The 23,178-nt window shown below is 49.6% G+C and overlaps 1 protein-coding gene across 1 annotated transcript in view; it reads left to right on the top strand.

The window, feature by feature from the left end:
* The window catches only part of MYO18B (myosin XVIIIB), a 227,310-nt gene that overhangs the window by 149,463 nt on the left and 54,669 nt on the right, over positions 1 to 23,178 (top strand). Inside the window, exons 34-38 of the mRNA XM_078060114.1 lie at positions 5,706 to 5,819; positions 7,126 to 7,242; positions 9,745 to 9,828; positions 10,833 to 10,970; positions 12,976 to 13,161. Of these exons, the coding sequence (XP_077916240.1) occupies positions 5,706 to 5,819; positions 7,126 to 7,242; positions 9,745 to 9,828; positions 10,833 to 10,970; positions 12,976 to 13,161 (639 nt within the window). The remainder of the gene's footprint in view (positions 1 to 5,705; positions 5,820 to 7,125; positions 7,243 to 9,744; positions 9,829 to 10,832; positions 10,971 to 12,975; positions 13,162 to 23,178) is intronic.

The raw sequence follows: 23,178 nt of genomic DNA, 5'->3' as shown, positions 1-23,178 counted from the left end.
TTGCCCTCCGGGGGAATGAGCGGAGGGGGATGGTGCAGAGAGAATGAACTCAGCAGGAGGGAAAGACTTGTGTGCAGAGTGGGCTGTGTGGGGGCCCAGGAAGAGCAAGGGCTCAGAGTCCCATTGACTTGAAGGGCAAGTCCCTTCCCCTGCCCGGCATACAGTTTCCTCTTTTGTACCATGACGTGGGCTGATTCCTGCCGTGCAGGGCTGCTGTGGGCCACAGTGATTATGAACATTGAGTGACCCCCACAGTGCCTCATAGAGTCGGTGTGGGAGAACTCTCATTTCCTCCTCTTTTTCCCATTGAACAATCAGGAAGGGGCAATATTTATCCCCCTATGGGGAGGGATGCATACACAGAATAGATAAAGAATGAATGATTGTGATTCTACGGCAGGATTTTGGATGGAGCTACATTGATCCAACATCTTTGGCAGGATAGGATCAAGGAACACTATCACCTGTGGTTTCGAGTGTTTACTCTGTGGCTGACACTGTGCATGTCCTATCTCCTCTAACTTGTTCACTCATTCTGTATCTGGCTCCTGGCCACCCAGTTCCAACCGGCTCAAGTGGGGAAAGGGAAGTTATTGGCCAAAATATCTGAAAAGTTCTGAGGCGAAAACTGCCTTCAGGCTTGGCTGGATCTAGGTGCTCCAACCATGTCATTGAGAATGTGTTTCCTGCCTGAGCACCTTTGGTGTCACCTTCTAGTTTAGGCAGTCTTTTCTTTCTTGCTAGAGAGAGCCACCAGACACTCTAAGCTAATCCTGCAACACAAAGAACAAACTTTGTTTCTGTAGTCCTAGCAAAATTCCTGGCATCAGCCAGGCTATTATCCCACCACGAAGCCCTCTGGCCAACAGGAAGTGGTGCTCTGATTGGCTAGGCGGAGTCACATGCCCTTCTCAAAGCTTGATAGTTGTGTGTGTGTGTGTCGGGGGGGGTCAGCTCCATCAGAAGCACATGGACATTTGGGGGATGGACATTTTTTTGCAGGGAAGATGGGGTGCCACTATCAAAAGAAGGGAGAGTCGATGCTGTGCAGACACATCACAAAATTTCCCGTATAAAGCATCTGCCATGGGCACCCCTACTCTAGAATGCAGCATAATGGCTCAGAGTGGGATTCATATCCCAGGTCTGAAGCTTAGTACTTGTGAGACCCTCAGTAAGTCACTCGACCTCTCTATCCTCAGCACCATGTCAGGCCTGGAAATAGATAGAAATCACCAGAGACTTATCCCCCTAACCCTCTCCACCCTGTGTCTTGGAGGTCCAACAAGGACCCCGGGAATGCTCATCCATGCGGATGGATGGTGACTTGGAGCTGAAAGACGTGAGGCGCCCCTGCCCCCCTCCCCAGGATCCTCATGGCCACACTGGCTATGAGGATGGGAGAGCAGACCCCAATAACCCTTCCCAAGGGGAGTCCCTGCTGCCCTGTTCCCTTCTGCTCTCTGACCGCCCCGCTTGGAGTGCCCCCCTGAAGGGAAGGTGTTTGCCGAGAGGTGGTGGGCCGGGTCACTCCCCTGAAGAGTCTGATCTCAGCCCCAGCATGACTTGCCACCCGACTTCATAAAATTGTCACTCAAACAGTCCCCATATGGAAATAACGTGCGGTGAATTATTCTTACGGAGGGTCATCCATAATGGAAAATCAGCCCGAGATGGCCCTGTATTTCTTCCCACTCCCTAAAGTGTAATAAATTGAAATTTTTAAAGCTCGGCATTTAGATGGCTTGTCAGCAGCAGCCCAGAGCCTGCCCAGTGGAAACCTGGGGCTGCAGTGGGAGGGAGAGTGGGGGGGGGGGGGTTCTGGCCTTGCCTGACCAGATCCTACTGGCTTGTGAGCCTCCGGGGTTGGCATCCTCCCCCTCCCACCCCAGTCTGCCAGGAAGCCTGGAACTCCTCCTTGAGATGGTGGGAGCCGAGACCCTGCCTCATCCTGGTGGTAGGAGGTTGACGGCTCATCCGGCTGCCATTTCCTTTCATTCTCCTGGCCTCTACAATGGGGTTAACCCCCACACTTAGGCCATTAAGGGAAGGAAAGGGACAAACAGCATTGACAACCGCCATCACTTTTCTAGGGCTTTCTCAGTGCCAGGCACAGTGTTGAGCCCTGTCCTGATACCACTCACACACTATGCAGGATCCCATAGATCCTATGGTGGTGACACTCCCCCATTTTACAGATGAGGATACTGAGGCGTGAGGTTAAGAGACCTGCTGAGAGAGGCCGATCCTCCAGGTCTGGCTCCATGCCCAGGCTCCAACCCCTACACGTGGTGGGATTTGGCACTCAGCAAGTGTCAGTGAGTGTTGGTTTCCGCATCATCCTCGTCCCTTGGGGATAAACTTGTTTATTGGGGATGATGCGCGTGTCCTTGGCACCACCACATTGATTCATTGATTCAACCTCTGAGTTCTGTCCATTGTCTCCGATTGCTCCACCTCACATTCTGCAGCCCCCATCCTGGTCCCGGACCTCAGGACACTTCCCCGGGGGGCTCCCGAGATAGCACCAAGCCACTGAGCTAACCATTCGCTCTGCAACTGAGCTTTCTCTTTATCATAATCTGTCCTCCCCATGTGGTCCAGACTTGCCAGAGAGTGGCTTTCCAGGAGGGGCAGTGGAGCCCAGCAGGAAAGAGCCTGGACTCTGGAGTTGGACCAGCCAGGCTTCTCCGCGGACCAGCTGCATGACCGTGGGCAAGTCCTTTCCCCTCTGTGAGCCCCGGTGTCCTCCTATATCAGGTGGTCCTAAAGGTGGTGCCCTGCTCCCAAGAGGTCTTGTGGGGCTTTTATGAAGCAAGATGGAGAGAGCACAGTGTCCTGGAAATGGTCCCCAAATGACAGTAGCGGGTGCAACTGTTAATGCCAAGACCCATCAGGGCCAAGATAATCCTATCCCTACCCCAGAAGGAGCTAAGAATAACACCAACAGCCATGTCCATCTCTGCCCGGAGATGAATCATCCCGCTCTCAGCTTGCTCCAGGGAGATTGGGGAAAGGAAGGAGCATTTCTTAATCATGCATCTTATACCACCTGGAAAATGGAGATACAAACAGAATCTTCTCGCTCCAGGGAGGCTCTGGGGACCAGGGCATCATGTTGCCAAAACCCTCAGCCCACAGAGGAGCTCGGCAGATGGGAAGTGCTGTCCTCGTATTTGGGGCTGCACTGTTCAGTTCCTGACAGGGGTTCTCGCTTGCCTCTTGGCCATGGGCCCGGCAGCTTGGCCTGGCAGTGGGGGCCTGTAAGATGCCTCCTTTCCACTGTTAGTTACCTGACCTCACCTCCCACGATGGCCCACCTGCTCCTGCCCGCCAAACGTTTTCTTCTTGGCACACCCTACAGTGTGTCCTCACTGGCTGCCCCATTTCCAGGGTTGTTCCCTAAAGCCCATCCTCCCCACAGCAGCCAGGGGTAGGTCATTCTACTCCTCCTCCTCCTCCTCCATCAACGGTTTCCCTACAGACTGAAAAATGAAGTTGCACTTTGCTCACTAGCCTCAGTAATGTGCTCCCCCACCCCATCCACTCCTTCAGCATCCTCCCCACCTTCCCCTCCCTGTCCAGCAGTCCAGCCACACTGGCTACCTTTCTGTCCCTCAGCGCCACTTTCACTTTTGTTCTTGTTCCTGCCTCAGGACCTTTGCACCAGCTGCTGCCTCCACTCAGGGCACTGTTTCTTCCTCCTCAAATTGTACATGGCTGTCTCCTTGCATCTTTCCTTGCATCTTAGCTTAAATGCCTCTCCTTAGTCAGGCCTCTGCCTGCAGGGAGTCCTCCTTGCCACCCCCCTGCCTTGCCAGAGGCCCTGGGGTCACCAGCGGGAAGATAAGACTGTGCCTGACTTCTCATTCGCCCTGTCCATGATGCTCCCCCAGCTCCGCAGCACTCTCCGTGTGTCTCAGCCCCCACACTGAGGGAATGGGCTGAGTTCGCTGCAGGAATACATTGTTCTCGGGGGCTTGGAAAATGGGGTGGGGGGAGGGGTTTGTGGATCATGGCTGCGGCAGTGAAGTGGGGCTGGAACGAGAGGTTAGTGTGAGAAAGCTGTGGGAGAAGGTTAGGGGCTCGATTTCCCCATGTGTAAAATGGGGATATTAGCAGCTCTCAAAGATGAGGATTACAGGTCAAAATGAAAGCAGAACCTTTCCCTCCGCACTTTACAGGAGATATTCGAATTGGTGGTGACCCCCATTCTCCCCACCTTCCATTGTCATTATTATTACTCTAACATCTGGGCTGAGCTCCTGATATTCTGGGGAAGACATTCTCTGCCCAGTTTGGAAGGAGATGAAAATGATCCCAAGGTGGGCTCTACCCACAGAGCATCCCCCCCACCTTGGCCAGTTGTCCTGGGGTGGCCTCCACCTTGGCTCAATTATTTTCCTTTTATAGATCAATGGGGCCCCTCACTTGCTCGGTGGCCTCAGGCACCAGAGATTGTATGCGTGTCATTTCACAGGGACACTAGCTTGCTTTTTTTTTTTCTTGTCTGGAAGCACCAACATTACTATTATTAACTGTTTTGGAGGGGCAGTGGCCTGACAGTGAGAAGGTCTGCTAGTCTGGACAATACAAGGGGCTGTCTTCACTCCTTGCAGCTGTGTGACTTCAGGCAAGGCACTGTCCCTCTCTGAGCCCTGAGCATTTTCCTTAGGCGATTTCTGAGGCTGTTTTCTGCTCAGAGATTCTAGGGTTTGGAAATCAAGGGGAAACTGCCAATTGCAGAATGGACTTAGGGATTGTGCCCGGATGTGGTTTTCTCCAGCAGGGAATGTCTGTCTTCTGGGGCCATGGAGGTACTTGGACCTATTAGATGGCCCCACTTTGCTAAGCTAGAAGGCCTGCTGTGTGCAGGCGGGTGAATGGATGAGAAAGAAAAGAGTGAGAAAGAGAAACTTTATTTAGGTCAGTGGCTCTTAATCTTCCAGAAAATGCTCACATGGCAAATAGTTTACATACCATTTAAAGGGGGTGTACAACCCTGAAACCTGGTTAAGAAATGTCTATATGAGGGCATTTGGGTGGCTCAGTCTGATTTTGGCTCACATCATGATCTCAGGGTCCTGGGATCGAGCCCAGCTTCGGGCTACCCGCTCCCCGCTCAGATGGGAGTCTGTTTGTCCCTCTTTCTCTCCCTCTCTTTCTCCCCCAGCTTGTGCTCTCTCTCTCTCTCTCAAATAAATAAAATCTTTTTAAAAAATAAATAAATAAATAAAAGAAACGGCTACTTGGCGAGTTCCCACTGACTTTCAAGCACCTCCTCCAGGAAGCCTTCCCTGACTTCATCCTGTGTTCCCAGTGGCTCCATGCCTTCCTTCCTGTGCTGCTCAAGGAGGCTGTCCCTGCCTGTCTCCCCCTCTCCAGGCTGACTGTTCCCTGCATGCATTAAGTGGGTGTCAGCAAATATTTGCTGAGCGGAGCTGGGGCCTAGCTCCTGGCACCAAAGCAGACTAGCCTTATTTCATGGGACAGTGCCTGTTCAATTTTGAGTTAGCTCACAACCTGGCCGCCTCAGATGCAAACACAGCCGCTTCCCCTCGTTGTGGCTTGATGAATAGTTGCGAAGACATGGGAATCGTCTGTAAATTATTCTGCCACCCGAGAGGGGCCGAGCCGGAGGGGAAGGGCATTCAAGGAGGCGGCCTCACGAGGCTCTTCTCTTCTCATCCTCCTGCCTGGTGCAGCTGGAGCAGAGTGAAGCCCAGTGTGAGGATGCTTTGAAGACACAGAAGGCACTGACCGCGGACCTGGAGAACATGCACAGCGAGCTGGAGAACATGACCCGGAGCAAGAGCCTGGTACCTGTCCCTTCCTGGAGCTGGGGGGCCCCGGGCCAGCGCAGGGCTCTGGGGACTTGCGTAGGCCCACTCTGTGCTCAGCGCTGTAAGAGGGAAAAAGGGCACTTATTGGGGACTTCCTGGGTCAATACTCTGAGAGCACAGACATCCTCCTATGAGCTGAGCATTATAAAGGTATAAGGGCATACGTGAGGGCCAACTATGTGTTCACCTCTGCAAAGGTAGACCTAACGTGTGCTCAGCACTGTGGGGATGCATTCAGTAGGGGCCTATTGTTTGCTCAGCACCCTACCTGGGAACAAAAATGTCTATAGTCTGCCCACAGTGTGCTCACTGCTGTAAGTGGTCCCCAGGCACCTGTTGTAGTCCTACTGTGTGCTCACCCCCATAACAGGGGACTTGGTCGTTATAATTGGGCTAGTGTATGTTTGTTCTTACAAGTGGAGACAAGGGTGTCCCTCATGGGCCCACTTAGACTCACTCCTATAAGGGACCCAGCCATCTATTATGAACCTACTATGTGCTCGCCACTGAAGGGGGGGAAATGAACATATATCATGAATCTTATATACTGGTGAAAATTGGGTGTGTGTTTCTAAGTCACCTGTCTGAGCATACAGGGTGGGCTTAAATTTTTACCCCACATGTGAAATCCTAAAGTTTAGGTATAGGCATGGACTTACAGGGAAACGCTTGTCTCTAGATCCCTACTGGACCTTTTGTTCCAGATTTTGTTGGCACCAGATTAAGAGGAACTTGCCGACAAACATTCACACGCGCGCGCACGCACACACACACACACACAAAAGAATGCACACACTCACCTACAAAATCACCAGACACACAAATAAATGCCCTCCTAGGTAAAATATGCATCTAATTTTGTCCATCCACCCAAGACATATTTACTGAGCACCTGCTGTCTGCAGGCTTCGTACTGGGGTTATATCCGTGAACAGAACAGAGTCCCGCTTCTCAGGGAGATTCCGGGGGTTTGTACTCACGCGCGTGTCCCAGGCACATTTCAAATGAACATGAAATGTGAGCCCATGTGGGCTTACACAAACATCTATCCATTCACATGCACACATGCTGCATTCACACAGCCACATGTGTGCTCTGAAACACACACACACACACACCCCATGCACTGATACACCCATGACCTCCTTTCAGGTACGTGGTCACTCATCTGACACACTCACAGGTGAGCCCCTCCCCCCACTTTGCTCTTCATCAGGCCCCTGCTGTCCCCTCCCACCCACCCTTCTGCCCCCCCCCCCACCCTTGTCCTGCCTCCTGCCAGGTGGACGAGCAGCTGTACCGGCTACAGTTTGAGAGAGCAGATCTGCTGAAGCGCATCGACGAGGACCAGGATGACCTGAACGACCTCATGCAGAAGCACAAGGACCTCATTGCTCAGGTATTGATGGAGAGTGGAAGAAGGCGTGGCGGCCTTGGGCCCGGCAAGTGGGGGATGTTGAGAAGGTGTTGGGCCGCTCTCTGGTCTTAGGACCTGGGAGGGATAAATGCCACAGTGATAGATAGGAATGGTGAAATTTCATGTCCTAATGGAGGAGGGTGTCACCTTCAGATGGGTGTGCATTCCTGGAAGACATCTCCACTAGGAAAAATTTTGATTTATGTATGCATATATCTACACGTCCATCCTCCCATATACCCTTCTAACTACCCATCAAAATATTCATCCATCCACCATTCATTTGCTCATCTGTCCACCCATTCACTTATCCTCATTTTTTATCCACCCATCTACCCATTATTCCACCTGTCCTCCCACCCATCCACCCACCTACCTAGCCACTCACCTATCCATCCATCTATCCATCCATCCTTCCACCCACTTATCCATTCATCCATCTGTCCTTCCATCTATCTATCCACCTCTCCATACATCTATGTCTATATCCATTCATTTATTTAATATTTACTGTGCCTCCACCATGTGTTAGGTACTGTGTGAAATGCCAAGGATACTGGGTTAAGAAAAGCACGTCCCATCCCTGCGTTCACGTGCGGTTTCATGGGCTGAGCAGACCTTCTCACATAATCACCCAGAACAGAGGGGGCACTTGCAGAATGAGCTTAGAGTCCAGAGAGGAAATGAACACGGTTCTGCGAATCTTGACCTAGGTTGGAGGTCAGGGAGGGCTTCCTTGGGAAGGTGGCTCTCAGAAGGAGATCTGAATGAGGAACAGGAGTTAATTAGGTTGGGTGGAATAGTGAAGGTTGCAGGAAATGTTCCAGGCAGATGGAACAGCATGTGTAAAGGGCCTAAGGTGGCACATTTGAGAAGCTGGAAGGAGGCCAGTGAGGAGTGTGGGCCCAAGATGAACTCAGCGAGGCCAGCAGAGCAGGGCCAGATCAGGGGCTCATAGGCTGAGAGGAGTTTGGATTTTATTTTATGTGTGATGGGAATTACTGGCAAGTTTCTTAGGGGTCAGAGCAGGAGGGAGAAGGGTCAGCCGGCTTGTACCGGGGAGGTAGAGTGGACATGGGTGGGTGGACGGACCCAGGATACAGTCAGGAGGCACAGTGGTAAGATGGGGTGCAGCAGAGGCTTTGGGGTAGAACAGGCAGATGAGTGATGGGGATCCCTGGCAGGTTTCTGATAACGGGGGAGAGCAGCTCCCTCCAGGAGTAAGGAGCATCTTCCCCACGTTATACCCCAGACGGGATCCATGGTACATTGCCTGCCAGACTTCAGATGCATTCTACCGAGATAAGATCTGACGTAATTTCTGCCAAACAAGGAATAATGATAACAAAAATAACCAACTATTGGGGCGCCTGGGTGGCTCAGTCGTTAAGCGTCTGCCTTTGGCTCAGGTCATGGTCCCAGGGTCCGGGGATCGAGCCCCACGTCGGGCTCCCTGCTTGGCAGAAGGCCTGCTTCTCTCTCTCCCACTCCCCCTGCTTGTGTTCCTTCTCTCGCTGTGTCTCTCTCCATCAAATAAATAAATAAAATCTTAAAAAAAAATAACCAACTATGTCCTCGACTCTAGAACAGCCACCACAGAAATAGCCTATGCCATCTTCTGCCTTTGTGACTCACACTTATTTTGGGTCAAAGGGAAATTTCTGCATTTGATCAATTATAAAAACAGTATATTCATATATGTGTTATAAATAATTTAAATAAATGGGGCGCCTGGGTGGCTCAGGCATTAATCAGCTGCCTTTGGCTCAGGTCATGATCCCAGGGTCCTGGGATCGAGCCCCAAGTCGGGCTCTCTGCTCTCGCTGTCTCTCTCTGTTTGTCAAATAAATAAATAAAATCTTTAAAAATAAATAAATAAATAAATAAATAAATAAATAAATAAATAATTCAAATAATAAAGACATGTGGAAAATAGAAAGTGAAGGACCCTCCCGCCCCCTGAAATTCCTCTCTTCCAAGATAATCACACTTAACAGTTTGGTTCTACTTTTTTTAAGGACATTTATAGTCTCCACTGCCTCATTTCATCTCTGAACAAACTCTGTGTAGAGGAGCTAAGCAGAGACTCTCAGCTCATTTTACAGATGGGGATACTGAGGGACAGAGAGGCCAAGGCCAGTATCCAAGTCTAGAATCCCAGTCACCTGACACTCGGGAATTCTCTTCCCTCCGAATCTGACCCTGGTGCTGTGGCCAGCCCATTTCTGTCTGGGCTCTCAAGAGTGTCTGATAGTGTGCTGGGCGGTTGACCAAAGCCATGGGCTTATATAACGGGAGTGACTCAGCAGACACGGAGATGGACGATGTGGGGAGGATGTGAGCAGTAACTGTTTGGAACGAGCTCTTGTCACGGAAGCTCTGAGAGTCTTAGACATCTGGGAGTGGGGGTGGGGAGAAGGGCTTGCCATCGGTAGTTTCCCAGCAAAGTCTCAAGGTGACATTTTTTTTTTTTGGTCTCACTAGTCTGCTACTGACATTGGGCAGATCCAAGAACTGCAGCTACAGCTGGAGGAAGCCAAGAAGGAGAAGCACAAACTTCAAGAACAAGTACGTGCTCAGAGCTGCTCTCGTGGCAGGGAGGAAGGGAAGGGGTCTCTCTGGGACCTCCCCGTTTGGATCCTGGAAAACTGTCCCTCATCCATCCATCCATCCATCCATCCCCACTCACTCAACTTCACTTGTGCACCAAATGAATTGAGAACAATCCCAGCAGACACACACACACACACACACACACACACACACACACACACACACACAGACTTTTGCTCTTGCTAGTTCAGCCTCCACACATGCCCTGTGCAGCAAAACTCATCAGCCATTCTGTGCAAGATTTTCCTCCTCTGAGAAATCTTTCCAAGGAGAAAGGGATGGTCGGGGCGAGACAGGATCCTCGTCTTTTGTGAAATCTTCCTTTGAAGCCATGGTTCTTCCAAACACCCCTGGATTTCACTCATCAGCTAGAGGGTTGCTCTTATCCATGCAATTCTCAAAGCCCTTCTAGAATTGTTGCATGTGCCTGCTTAGGGTTTCTGCCTACATGATGGTGCCTCGAGCAAATGTCCATAGGCATAACACCAACAACACAAAAATAATAGTAGCATGGGGCCTCTGCTGGGTACTTATTATATACCAGGGACTAATTGCCGTCAATCCTCACACACACAAAAGTGAAAGAATGAGCTCAAGGAGGGGAACTGGCCTGCCCAGGTGCCTCCTGCTGGAAAGTGGCAGAGCCTGGCTTTGAACTCTGATGCATGTGCTTGGCTCCCAAGCCCACTCTTGGTTGCATCCTGGGATGCCGAAGCTTGCTGATTGAAAGTCTTGTGTTGGATGCTGAAGACACACAGGAAACATGACCTCCAGCTTCTGCGGCCCAGGGGCAGGGGCTGGTGGGAGGGTACCGGCAGTCTGTGCTTGTCCCTTGAACGTGTACTACCAGAGCCAGAAGGAGGCGGTGTGGATGCGCCTGGGGCTGAGTCCTGCATGTGTCTCAATGCTGGGACTCGGGGCCAGCAGGTGGCCAATGGACGTCTCGGGTTGGCCCGCAGCTGCAGGTGGCTCAGATGCGCATCGAGTACCTGGAGCAGTCCACCGTGGACCGAGCCATTGTCAGCAGGCAGGAGGCAGTCATCTGTGACCTGGAGAACAAGACGGAGTTCCAGAAAGTGCAGATTAAGAGATTCGAGGTATTTGTGGATGTGTAAATATTATTCAGGCCGAGAGCAGTGGGGCTTTTGTGTAAGCCCTGTCCGTCCTCCGACCATCCCTCCATCCGCTCATGCCTTTCTCTGGATCCGTATTCCTCCTCCATCTCCCATCCGTGTTCCTCCTCTCTGCTCCCTACTTTCTGCCTGCCTTCAACCGCAAGGTCTCATAGGTACCTATCCGTCCAGCCTACCCACCTCCGTCCACCTCCGTCCCCCTCCATCCATCATCCCCCTTCTCTCTCTTCTTCCTTCCTTTCTCCAGTTTCTTCTCTTCCTCTGATCTTTCCCTTTCTTCAGACCTTGACCCCTCTGTCTGTCCACCTTTTTATCCACTGATCCTGTTCTGCCCATCTCCATCCACCCACTCATGCACTTACGCACATGACACTCGCTTTGAGCAGAAATCCATTTTGCACTAAGTGTGTACCAGGCTCTGGTTTAGGCACATGGGAGACAGATGTACAAAAAAGCAGATTCTGCTTTCCAGAAACATAGAGTTTTGTAGGAGATGTGGGTGAAATATGTACATGAAGACCCATAATACGGAGAGAGGGCTGGGAGGTTTGGGAGATGGTGTTCTTTTCAAGCTGGGGAATCAGGGAGGCTTCCAGGAGAAGGTGGCATTACTGCTGGACCTTGAGAAGGGCAGGTAAGACATAGATGGGCTGGGGCAGGGTTCAATGATTACATTGACCTTTAGCTCTGCGGGCCAGTGACACGAGCCACCGCCCAGTGGACGTCACCACTGTCAAAGCTGTTTCTCATTAGCCACTCCCCTGGAAGTTCGTGTACATAATGGCGGGCTCTATCAGATTTTTCATTTGTTTTTTTATTTTTTAACTTGATTCTAGCATAGTCAAGTGATAGCAGAGAAGAAAATAAAATTATGATTAAAAAAAAACTTTCAGTGGCAGATTCTATGTCCAAATTCACTTCCCCCCTCTGCCATCATGATTTGAATTTCATAGACTCCCAGGTCCTTGAGATGAGGTGCCTTGGGGACACCGTTTGAGAACTGCTTTTCTTCCTTTTAACCCCCCTGCTGCCCTTTGAAATTGTTGCTAAACTCCGTTTGAAAGGCGAAGGGCAATTGAAGAGTAAAGCTTTTCTTTTAGACCATTATTCAGCCTGTGATCTGGAGAGGGGCTCCGCATCCGTCATGAGCAAGGCCCTAAAATATTCATGCAGGCTCGGGTTTAGGTCAACACTCAAGTATTTGCCCATCAGAATCGATTGGCTCCGGGCTTGTTGGCCAACTAATGAATTCTGCAGAACAGCATTTGGGTTTGTTTTCTGTAGCAATGGTGATGCCCACAGCTTCTTCCTCTCTACTGTTTCATTGTGTCCTCTTGGCTTCTCCCCCCCAGAAAAGGGAAAATGCCATAAAGCTTTAGAGCTGAGGCTCATTCATGGAAGATTTTCTGATCAAACCTCCTTGTTTTACAAATCAGGAACCCAAAACCCATACTGGGGAAGGGGTTTTGATTTCCCAACGTGGTGTGCTCCCCACTGCACAGCTTCATAGAACGATGAGGGCTGCTATAAATATTAATAATTCCCAACCGTTGTCTAGAATGTTCGATGTGCCAGGCACTGAGCTAAGCCTTCTGCGGAACTTAACGTTTCCAATTCTGACAGCATCCCTGGGACATAAATACTGTCATCATCCCTGTCTCTCAGAGAGGTTAAATAACCTGCCCAAGGGCACACAGCCAGAAAGAGGTAGTGGTGAGGACTGAACCTAGAGCGTATTCAAAAGCCAGGGTGCTCATGCAGATGCTAGGCTGTCTCTCGGTATAGCAGTTATCATTGGCTAGGTTTTTAAAGTAAGTTCATTTCTGTATCAGAAATCAGGATTATCATCCTGATGACCTTATACAAATGCACAGAGACTCAGCACAGGATTTCCCTCCCCAGAGCCCCCTGTCTCCTGCCCCTGGCCTCTATTAACAAGATGGATGTGTGCTCCCCGCTCCGACTCCAGGTCCTGGTGATCCGGCTTCGGGATAGCCTGATCAAGATGGGCGAGGAGCTCACTCAGGCGGCCAAGTCCGAGTCCCAGCAACGGGAGAGCAGTGAGTATTACCAGCGGCGCCTGGAGGAGCTGAAGGCGGACATGGAAGAGCTGGTGCAACGCGAGGCGGAGGCCAGCCGCAGGTGCATGGAGCTGGTGAGTGCTGTCCCCAACGCTGGCTCTCATCTGATGGAGGATTTCGGGTGCAGGAGTGCCCTCCTGCTTTCTGAATGGGAGCCCCCTCCAGGGCTGCTCTCGGGGGCCTTTGGGAAGCAGGGAGAAACCAGAAGGGGATGGGCAGAGAAACGACGCTGCCATTGGCTGCGGACTCTGGGGGCGGGCCCAAAGTGGACCAATGGCATTCACTGCTGCTGGATGTCCACCCAGCACGTGTGCATTTCAGATTCCAGAATTTCTTCTCCTGCCTCGCACATTCCACTCCAAGGGCAGGTCAGCCTCGTGGGAAGAGGAAGGAACCAACGTTGATTAAATGTCCACCTTGCATGGAGGCTTACCATCCATATCATAAAATCCTCCTAAGGACCCTGTAAAGTCAGAATATTATCCCCGTTTTTCAGATGGGGAAACTGAGGCAAGGGGCCATCAACATGCCAAATCAAGGCTCGGAGTGGTACATTCACTTGCCCAAGGCTACACACTAGTAAGAATTTAAACCCAGGCCCATCCAACACTGTAGTCTGTGCTTTTATTGACTAAACCATGCTTTGCTCCCACTGTGGTCCAAGCAACACTTAAAAATCTCTTTCCCATCAGGATGGGGGAAAAAAAAGAAAGAAAGTATAATAATAAAAAAATAAAAATCCGTAAAATGTAGAGTTTGGCATTTTACTAAATTTCATAGGGAAGAAAAAGGGGGGAAAAGATAAAAATGTGTTTCCTGTCCAGCGGGAAGTTCTCTCCCGTCATGCACTGTATTTTTCTGAGCAGAGTTTCCTGCAGGAATCACAGGGCCTCTGAGAGAGCTGGCTCCTCCTTTTCCCCATGAGGTCCGATATCCCTAAGACTCCAGGTTTCTGCTTCTGGGACCTGGGAGACATCTGGCACCCCCTTTGCCCAGCATCAGAGAGCCTTCACTGAGACAACCCAGCACCTGCCAAGACTTGGCCAGAAGGTCCCTAAATCACCGTCTTTATCTCCTTCCCGCCCTGTCCACTCTGGTTTTGTGACAGGTCTCACCAACTTGTCTGCCTACAGCAAGTATATTTCTCGGGCCACTGCCTGCCACCGCCGGGGTCCCTCTCATCAGCTTTGCCCTTGACAAGCCATCAGCGTGGCTGTCGTGTGGGGGGAGGTGAGGCTCTGCACAGAGACCCAGTTTCCCAGACAAAGTCCAAGGGCTAAGACTGGCAGTTCTTCACCTCCCATGGCCAGGGAGAGAGAAAGGCTCTTTCCTCCAGTTGACAGGATGACTTCCTCATTCACCAGCCCTGTTTCTCATGCAGCTGAGGTCCCCTCCCGCCCACTCTGGCTGGTAGCGAGAGAAAATCCCAGCCTGTCTGTCTCCTCTGATGTCTTCTTTAACTGGCCAGACACCCAGGCGTGCCGGCCAGATCAAACAGTGGCTTTCTTCCTCTTTTCTTTGTTCTTTTCTCCCTCTCTCTCCGCGCCTTCCTCCCCTTCTCCCTTTCCTTTCCCTATCCCCACTTTCAGGGACAGGTTAAGATCTTTAAAGGCCCTGGAATACTGAAAAGATTATAGAGCAACCCCCATATATGAATAAAAAAAAAAACTGTAAAGCACGATGCTTGTGTGTATGCTGACACAAGACCTGCATCATTCTCTATTTTCTGATGGCAAGATGCTGCATAAGTTTACCAAGACTGAAATCTTCCCCTTATTTTGGCATATCTGTGGTTGGGTGGTGTATTTTCTAGGGCTGCCTTAACAAAGTAGCAAAAACTGGATGGCTTAAAACAACAGAAATTTATTCTCTCACAGAATAAATTTGACTGAAGGTCAAAAGTCTGAAATCAAGGTGTGGGCAGCAACACACTCCCACGGAAGTTTCCAGGGGAGAATCCTTCTCTGTCCTTCCAATTCTGGTAGCTTCCAGTATTCCTTGGTTTGTGGTCTTATCTCTCCAGTATCTCCCATTGTCTTCATATGGTTGTTGTCTCTGTGTCTGTGTGTCTCAAATACTCCTCTGCTTTTTCTTATAAGGGCACCTATAATTGAATTTAGGGTTCACCCTGAATCCAGGTGGATTTTATCTTGAGATCCTTACCTTAATTATATCCATAAAGACATGTTTTTTTTTTTTCCCCAAATAAGTTCACATCGGCAAGTTCTAGGAGGATTTTTGGTTTTAGGGGCCACCCTTCAACCCGCCACAAGAAAGGAGAGCATGTTCTTGCCTAGCTGGTGTTCTGCAGTGATCATGCACCTCTTGTTTCTTCAGGGATTCTGTGGATTAGCAAGGCTCAGAAGGACGATGTCAGGCTGGCCGACCCTTCCTAATAGTGGATATCCCACACTCACCAACCTATTTGCCCTCAAGTATACCCCTTGCCTAAGGGCCTGGGATATTTCCACTGGGAGAAGAGAGGATACCCTCTTTTCTTGTATAACTTATTCACTAATTCATTCAACATTTGTCTATTCAGCACCAACTATGGGCATGGCGCAGCAGTGGGCATTGGTGGGGAGTGGCAAGGAATCATAAAGCCCCTGCTTTGTAGAAACTCAGTGTGGATAAAACGCAGCTCAGTTGCTGAGCCCCCCCACATCCCCCATCAGTGTGGCATCCTGGTACTTCCCCAGGCTTCTCCGGGTTCACGTCCATGCCACCAATCTGCTCTCTTCCGTCCCCTGTAAGACAAAGGGACAGCTGCCCCATGCCATGCATTCTCTAATAAATTTTATCAAAAGCCTGCAAGGCAGTCAGCATTCTGGTCCTTTCCTTCGTGAGCTAGGTAGCCTCAGTTTTTCCCACGGGCCATGCCCGGTGCTCAGTGTTGGGGATCCAGCGGGGAACAAGACACATCTTTGCCCTCAAGGAGCTCACATTGAATGGAGAGATATCGCAAAGGCCATTATTCGTGTATTTTATACATTCACTTTCCATGCTTTAAGTTCAAATCTCCCTGGGAGGGATAGAATGAATTTTCTAACTCCCCAGTCCAAGCATGCATGCATGCATGCATTCGTTCATTCATTTGTTCATTCATTCATTCATGCTAAGCTTAGGCCCTTTGCAGATGTGGTTTTCTTTCACGTTTCCACCAAGCCCAGCAGGTGGAGAATGTGTGTGTGGGGGGGGGGGCAGACACATGAGGCGCTTGGCCCAGGGCTGCAGTGTTGGGAGTGGGGGAGGTGGGAATGGGCGTCCCCATGTGTCCAGCTCTAAAGCTGGCACCGTGACCCCACCCTGCCGTTTCAGCCCAATCCTGCTGAGAAATGGCTCTGCCATGGGAGACCCCCGAAAAGATCCCCCCCACTGGGCCCCGGTGAGAAGCGGGAAGGATGGTGATGGATCTCCGTTTTGTGTTCCCTCCGCCTGTCCCAGACTGCGCCATTTGTCACTGTTGGTGTTGGTTTAAAGGGCTGCGAGTTGTTTCGTGTGAATGATTTACGCTCCTAGCTGGCTCACCGGCACGTCCAGATCAGGATCAATTACCCCGCCGATGGAACTTCTCTTCCCGGAAAAAAGAAAAATGAGATTTTGCCATTAATTTTAGTAAATGTACTATTCCTGGTGACTCCAGGAGCCATTATGGAGAAAAAGAATATTCTGGCTCTAAATCATTCAAGTCCCTTTGTCATGGGAGCGATGAGACAGCTCATCTGTGGATTTATGTCCTGTTGTTTTTCAATAGTTACAGAGCCCAGGGGAAACCACCTCAATCCCGGGGCAGGGTAACCGAGGGAGGTCAAGGGCAGCTGGAAGGGCTGATGGTGACAGGAAGGCCTACCCTCTGCCTGCTTTCTGCCAGATGCACCTGTTCTGGAGGCCGCACCTGTTGGGTTTACCCTCCAGCACCTTGGCCTCACTCCCTAACCTCAACTTTCCTCTGAGCCAGGTGTCTTTTTCAAAAACTTCCCAGGCCTTGGAAAACATAGATTAGACTTCTGCTTACTCTTAGCGCACCACCCGGTGACCCACACCAGAAATTCCAGTGGCCTGTCCCTCTCTGGCTTACACAGATTAATGGCCAGGCCTGCTGTTTTACTCTCTTTGGGTATTTTAAAAATCCATCCCCTCCCATCTTCCTCCCATCCTTGCTTCCACTGTGTTTAATTAAGCCCCATCCCCTCTGGTCTGGGGCTCTATAGTTACCTTCCAACCTGTTTCCCCACTTTCCCTCCACTCTGGCTCATCCCTGCAGAAGATCTTTCCAGAAGGGACACGTCTTACTGGGTTGCTCTTCAAGCTAAGAAATCTTCCGTGGCTCTCCACTGCCTTCAGAACCACATCCCAGCTCCTTCCCAGAGCCTCTGAGATCTAGCCTCTGTGGATCCTTCTGCCTTTGGTTGCCTGCTTCTTATCACCTTGCATGCTCTACTCAAGCATGAAAGGCCCCAGCGCCATGTTGTTTCTTGACTCACCATCTTTGTTCCCATGCATCCCTCTGCTGCCTACTCAACCTTCAAACTCAAGTCAGGTCCCACCTCCAGGAAGTCCTTACTGTTATCCCCACCCCTTACTAGGGATGGGGGAGAGCACCTCCTCTCTCTTCCCACCTCTCCCTGTGTTCACCCCATCATGCAGACATGAATGGCCCAGGAACTGTGCCCTTGGAGATCTCAAGATCAAGAGGAGGAGATGCAGGCACCCCTAAATTGTTCTGATACAAGACAGGACGTGTGGGCAGAGGAGGAAGTGGGTTGGTATAACCAGGAGACGCAGAGAAGAGTGCGTGGAGGATACACCACGTGGGTATCTCGAACGATGAGGTGTTATTAGTTGTCGGCTTTGGAAGAACAGTTGTCCGATGCTGTTCATCGTGGCCTCTTCACACCTGCATTCAGGAAGTGTCTACTGAATGCCTGCTGTGTGTTAGGCAATGTCTGGGTTTCCAGAAGGGCAGAGACACACCACAGTCAGGGACATAAACCCCGACTCTGTTCACCTCCTCTTCCTTTCTCTCTTTTCCTTCTTTCTCATTGCAGCTCCTCTGTTGAATGCCAGCTACAGAATCCCTTCCTCCCACCCCTACACCTGCTCTCCTCTGCTGCTGCCCTTGCTCTTCTTCAGCTCTCACCTGTCCACCACGTGTGTAGGTGCAGACACGTCACCTCTGTCTCTCTTTCTTTCTCATCCCCCCAAATAATTGCTTTGACTTGTGTGTGTGGGTGGAGCAAGGATGCACAGCTCCTTGGGGCTACCATAATGAATTACCAAAAACTGGTTGTCTTAAAACAACGTAAATTTATTATTTCGCAGTTCTGGAGGCCAGGGTCTGAAATCAAGGTGTTGGCAGGACCCACAGTCCTTCCGAAGGCCGTAGGGGAGAATCCGTTCTTCCTCCTACAATTTCTGGTGGCTCCGGGTGTTCTTTGGCTGTGGCAATATAACTTGAACCTCGGCCTCTGTGTCCATGTGGCCTTCTTTCCCTTCTCTGCCTCTGTGTCCTCTCCTCTTCTTATAAGGGCACCAGTCATTGGATTTAGGACCCCCCCAATCCCATATGACCTCATCTTGACTAATTACATCTGCAAAGACCCTGTTTATAACAAAGTCACATTCTGAGGTTCCCAGTGGACATGAATTTTGGGGAGACACTCTTCAGCTCACTTACAGGACATTAGAAAGAGCACTGGACTTGGAGTCAGAGAGCTTGGGCAGCTAAGTTAACATGGCAGGACCTCAGTTTCACCAGCTATACAATGCGGGGGGGTGGTGGATATAATGCAGCCGATCTCATTGGTTGGTATTGAGGCTCAAATGAGATGATTTATCTAAAGGTGCCCAATGATAGCACACAGTAGGGACTTAATAGATATCACAGTTTTCTTTCTTCTTTCATCTCTCACTCTTCCTCTAACTCTGATTCTTCTTCTACTTAAACTTTATCCTAAATCTACTGGCTCTACTTCCCCATCCCATCCCATGCCCATGATGGTGGATGGTTAGTGATGTTGGGGGGAGCTAGTGCTTGTTTATTACTTACTGCATGCTGGGCCTTGGGCTAAGCACTTACATGGGTTCTCTCATTCCAACCTCTCCTTTTGAGCAAATTATCCCTATTTTACCAAAAAAGGAACTAAGAGCCAGAGAGCCTAAGCACTTTCGCCAAAGTCACATTCCCAGCAAGTGGCAGAGTCAGAATCTGACCAACTCAAACCCATTCTCCTACTCAGTAAGTTTTAGACACACAGTATTTCCTCATTCGAGTATATATATATTTTAAATTGAGTCATAAAAAGTAATATTTGGTTCTGATTCTGTAGTCTAGACTTTATTGACTTTGGGGTTTGGATAATTGTCTGTTGGGGGGGCTGGCCCGTGCCTTGTAGGATATTTCGCAACCTCCCCACTTCTACCCACTGGATGCCAACCGCTCCCCCAACTCTAAGTCATCACAATCAGAAATATCTCCAGACATTGCCAATGTGCCCTGGGAAGCAAAAGCATCCCCATTGAGATCACTGCTCTTACGTGACCCTCACAGTAACTCTGAAGGCAAGACTCATGATACTCCCCGCTTTACAGATGACCCAATAGGCTTAGCGGGGTGATGGGATGTACCCGAGGTCACAGAAAAACCGGAAGGGGCATGCACATCGGGAGGAGAGGAATTCACGGACAGGAGGAGGAGGGCAGCTTAACACCCTACACTCAGAGGGAAAGGACAGGAGTGATGCCTGTAAAACCCAGTCCCAAATTTAGGCCTGCCCCCGAGGTGACTTCACAGCAGAACCTAATTCTGAGCAGAATGGAAGGCCTTGCAGACTGTGGACTTTTAATAATGTTTAAATAAAACATGGGAGCATGGGTGTGATCTCCTCACTGAGCCTGGCTTGTCAGCCACCCGGGCAAAATCATAAATAGTTAATAGACAACCACTTACGGCTCTACTTCTGTTAAATCCAACATCAATTATATATGGCCCATGAATTATTTATTGGGTGTTACTTGGGGGTGTATTTTCCACCTTTGGGGTGGGGGAGAAGTGGAAAGAAGGTGAGGCCTGAAACAGACGATGGGCTAGCCATGAGGGTCTTGGCTCTCTTCTGAACTGGGGTGGGGGGGTTTCCCTACTCCCCATAAGGAGGAGACCTCCCCTTGATGTGATCGAGAGGTTGGAGTGAATTTGGGTCTGGGAAGGCGCTCCCAGGAGAAAAGCTTGGGCCAGTCATGTGCTAGCAAGAGTTTAACAATCAGCTCTCCAGAGCAGGTGACTCCTGGTGTGTAGTGTTCTCAAATCCCCCACCAGGGCTGACTGCAAGCTAACAACATGACGTCACTGAACGCAGAATTGGGAGGCCACCCTCCATGTAGGATAGAGACCAAACACTTTAAAAGCACGGATGATAGTAAAATGGTGCTAAAATAATTAGGAAGCAATGCATTTTGAGTGTGTGGTTTCCTTTGTTTTTAATATGATTTATTGACATAAGTTTGTACTGTTTAATTCTTAATGGTAGCTGTGTTGGACAACCGGCCTGCAGAGTTCTGGAAAATTTAACAGTTGGCTCATGCATGCTGGTAGGAGCCCCTTCCTGCACACCAGTTGCTTGGAGTCTCCCTGGGGTGGGGTCACCATGCCCCAGTTAGGTTATGGTGTCGAGTGGAAAGAGGGTAGCTTTGGGGTCCAAGGGCTCTTAAATCAAACCTCATCATTCACGGACTCTTTTTTTAAGCGAAATGACTTCACTGTCAGAACTCTGTCATCGGAAGGTCTTTTCCTTAGTGTATCAAACAGGTATGACCCCATCTACTCTTTTCTGAGTGGTTCACCCCATGTTCTCACTCTGTCCATCACACGAGCTCCTTTATCTTTCCCTCTTGTCCGCCTCCTCCTGTCTTCTGAGAATCTGGCCACATCTGGTAAGGACCTTAGTTTCATGTTCGTTCTCGGTTTCTCTCGTTGGGTTTTCTTGGCCACCCAAAGACCCATATTTCCAAACTGTAGTTTGGAAACACAGCCCTCTCTCACCGCTTTGCCGGGAGGCATTCACCAAAGCCCGATTTAAGGGTTTCCTTTAAAAAATAAAACAAAAACAAAACAAAACAAAAACAAAAAAACCTCTCTGTGTTTTCCTCCTGCAAATGACCGGGAACTTCAGAGCATAAAGATGAATTATTTTGGCTGGGAACTGAAGTATTTAAAAAGGCATTCCATATGGAGGGCATTTGGGGCCATGAGCAGGGTGTAAATAATACCTCTTATGGCTCTCCTGATAGGGAGATAGCTCTCCTAATTACTGCCCTGTTATTTCAGTGTGATCCAAAATGGCCCAACACGTTTATAAACTCCCTGTTCAGACTGCTTCACTTCCCACCCATCATGGCCTCCTGCATTCTCAGTGAGCTAGCAAGGAGAGATTGTGGGTATTTATATCATTGCCTCCTTCCGGGCACCATGGGCTCCTGTCTGTCTCCCCACAAAGGTTTCTCTACAAAAGAAACTTGGTCCTGAAAAGGATGTGGGACCCCATGCCACTAGCCTCAGACACGTTTCTGGGATGGAATTCTTCCAAGCTATCTTTATCCCAAATGATGAATGTGCTTGTCTCAATTCAAGAGGTGGTATCATCTAATGAAATGAGTTCCTTTGTGTCTGCCTCCGAGATGAGATATCTTGATAATAAAATCTATTACAGAAAGCCTACCTAGGAATAATTGGGTCTATTACTCCCCAACTTGTGGCTTTGTTTCTGCATTGAGAACAGGCTCTCCTGTAATTAATCAGAATTTAAAGTTGCTAATACCAATTACAAATAATGCATGGAGTGTTGAGATGGTAAACCGAAGAGTAGATACTAATCTTGTCCCCTGAGACTTCACCGATTGAACTTTTGTCACTTCAGACTTGCTGGAAATTAGAGTAACTTAACTGTGCAAAGTTAATTATTTTAAGAAGGAAGGGGGGGCAGGTATTGATTGAATGTTGCAGGTGTACATTAAATTATTCAAATAAATCCAATTCAAATTGTTTAGATGAGATTATGCTTCACTTAATTGCATGTCAGAGAGGCTCGGGAAGGTTAATCTTCATGATCGAAAGCAGGATCACTGGCACGGTTAGACATCTTCAGAAGATAGTGGTCCCAAGGAAATCGAGGGGGTCCCAAATCAGACTCGATGTTCTGATTGCACACACTGATTTGGTTGGAAGGGTGATTCATCTCTTTTGGATGCCCTTTTTTATTTTGGCTGAGCTTAAACAATGAGAACGCAGAAGGAGACCTCAAAACTTGAGGATAGGCACAAGAAGTGGGAAAGAAAATGGCTTTTACTGGGAGAAATGGCTGGTTTGGAATTGCAAGTGTAATGTAGCAGGAAAGGATGAGCAAACTGGTCTAAATTATGGCGCTTTGGGTTGTAAGTGGCAAACAAAATTCCAATTGGCTTAAGCGAAAGGGAATGTATTGGTTCATCAAATGGAAAATCTAGTGACCTCTGATTTCAGGTCCAGTGGAATTCAGGGGCTCAGATGATGTTGACGGGTTGAATGCAGTGTATTAGGGCCAATTCACCCCAGCTCACCAGAGCTAATTGTGCACATCTTTTCCTAACTGTGTGCTTGAGGATGTCAGGTTGGAAGATTGACATTAGCGATTGAAGGAGAATTTATACCATGGAAATTGGTAAATGCTCCAAACCAGGGCTTCCTCCATTCCCACCCAGCCAGTTTTAAATATTCACCGGAACACCACTGGCTGAACCCTCCTCTCCATCCACATTCTCAGGAAGGCTTTTCTTTCCTAGGGGCAGCAGTCAGGCTGAAAAATGATCAGCAAATTAACCTCAGTGATAAGACGGTTCCTTGTACCCAGCATCTCAGACAGAAGTCCAGAAATGGCATCTCACTGATTCTGATGGGCCTGGCTTGGGGTTCCTGACCATCCCTAAAGCGAGCACCAGGGCCGGAAGGGGGTAGTCTCTGGTTGGATGGTTCTGGAAGATGTGCCCAGCCCTGCATCCGGGGGTAGAGTCAGCCCTATCCTAACCATGCTGATGGAGATTAGGGGAAGAAGAGTTCCCTC

Source organism: Halichoerus grypus, chromosome 13 (assembly GCF_964656455.1).
Source record: "Halichoerus grypus chromosome 13, mHalGry1.hap1.1, whole genome shotgun sequence".
Lineage (NCBI taxonomy): Eukaryota > Metazoa > Chordata > Mammalia > Carnivora > Phocidae > Halichoerus > Halichoerus grypus.
Note: the sequence above shows the minus strand (reverse complement) of the source record. Positions and strands in the feature narration are given on the sequence as shown.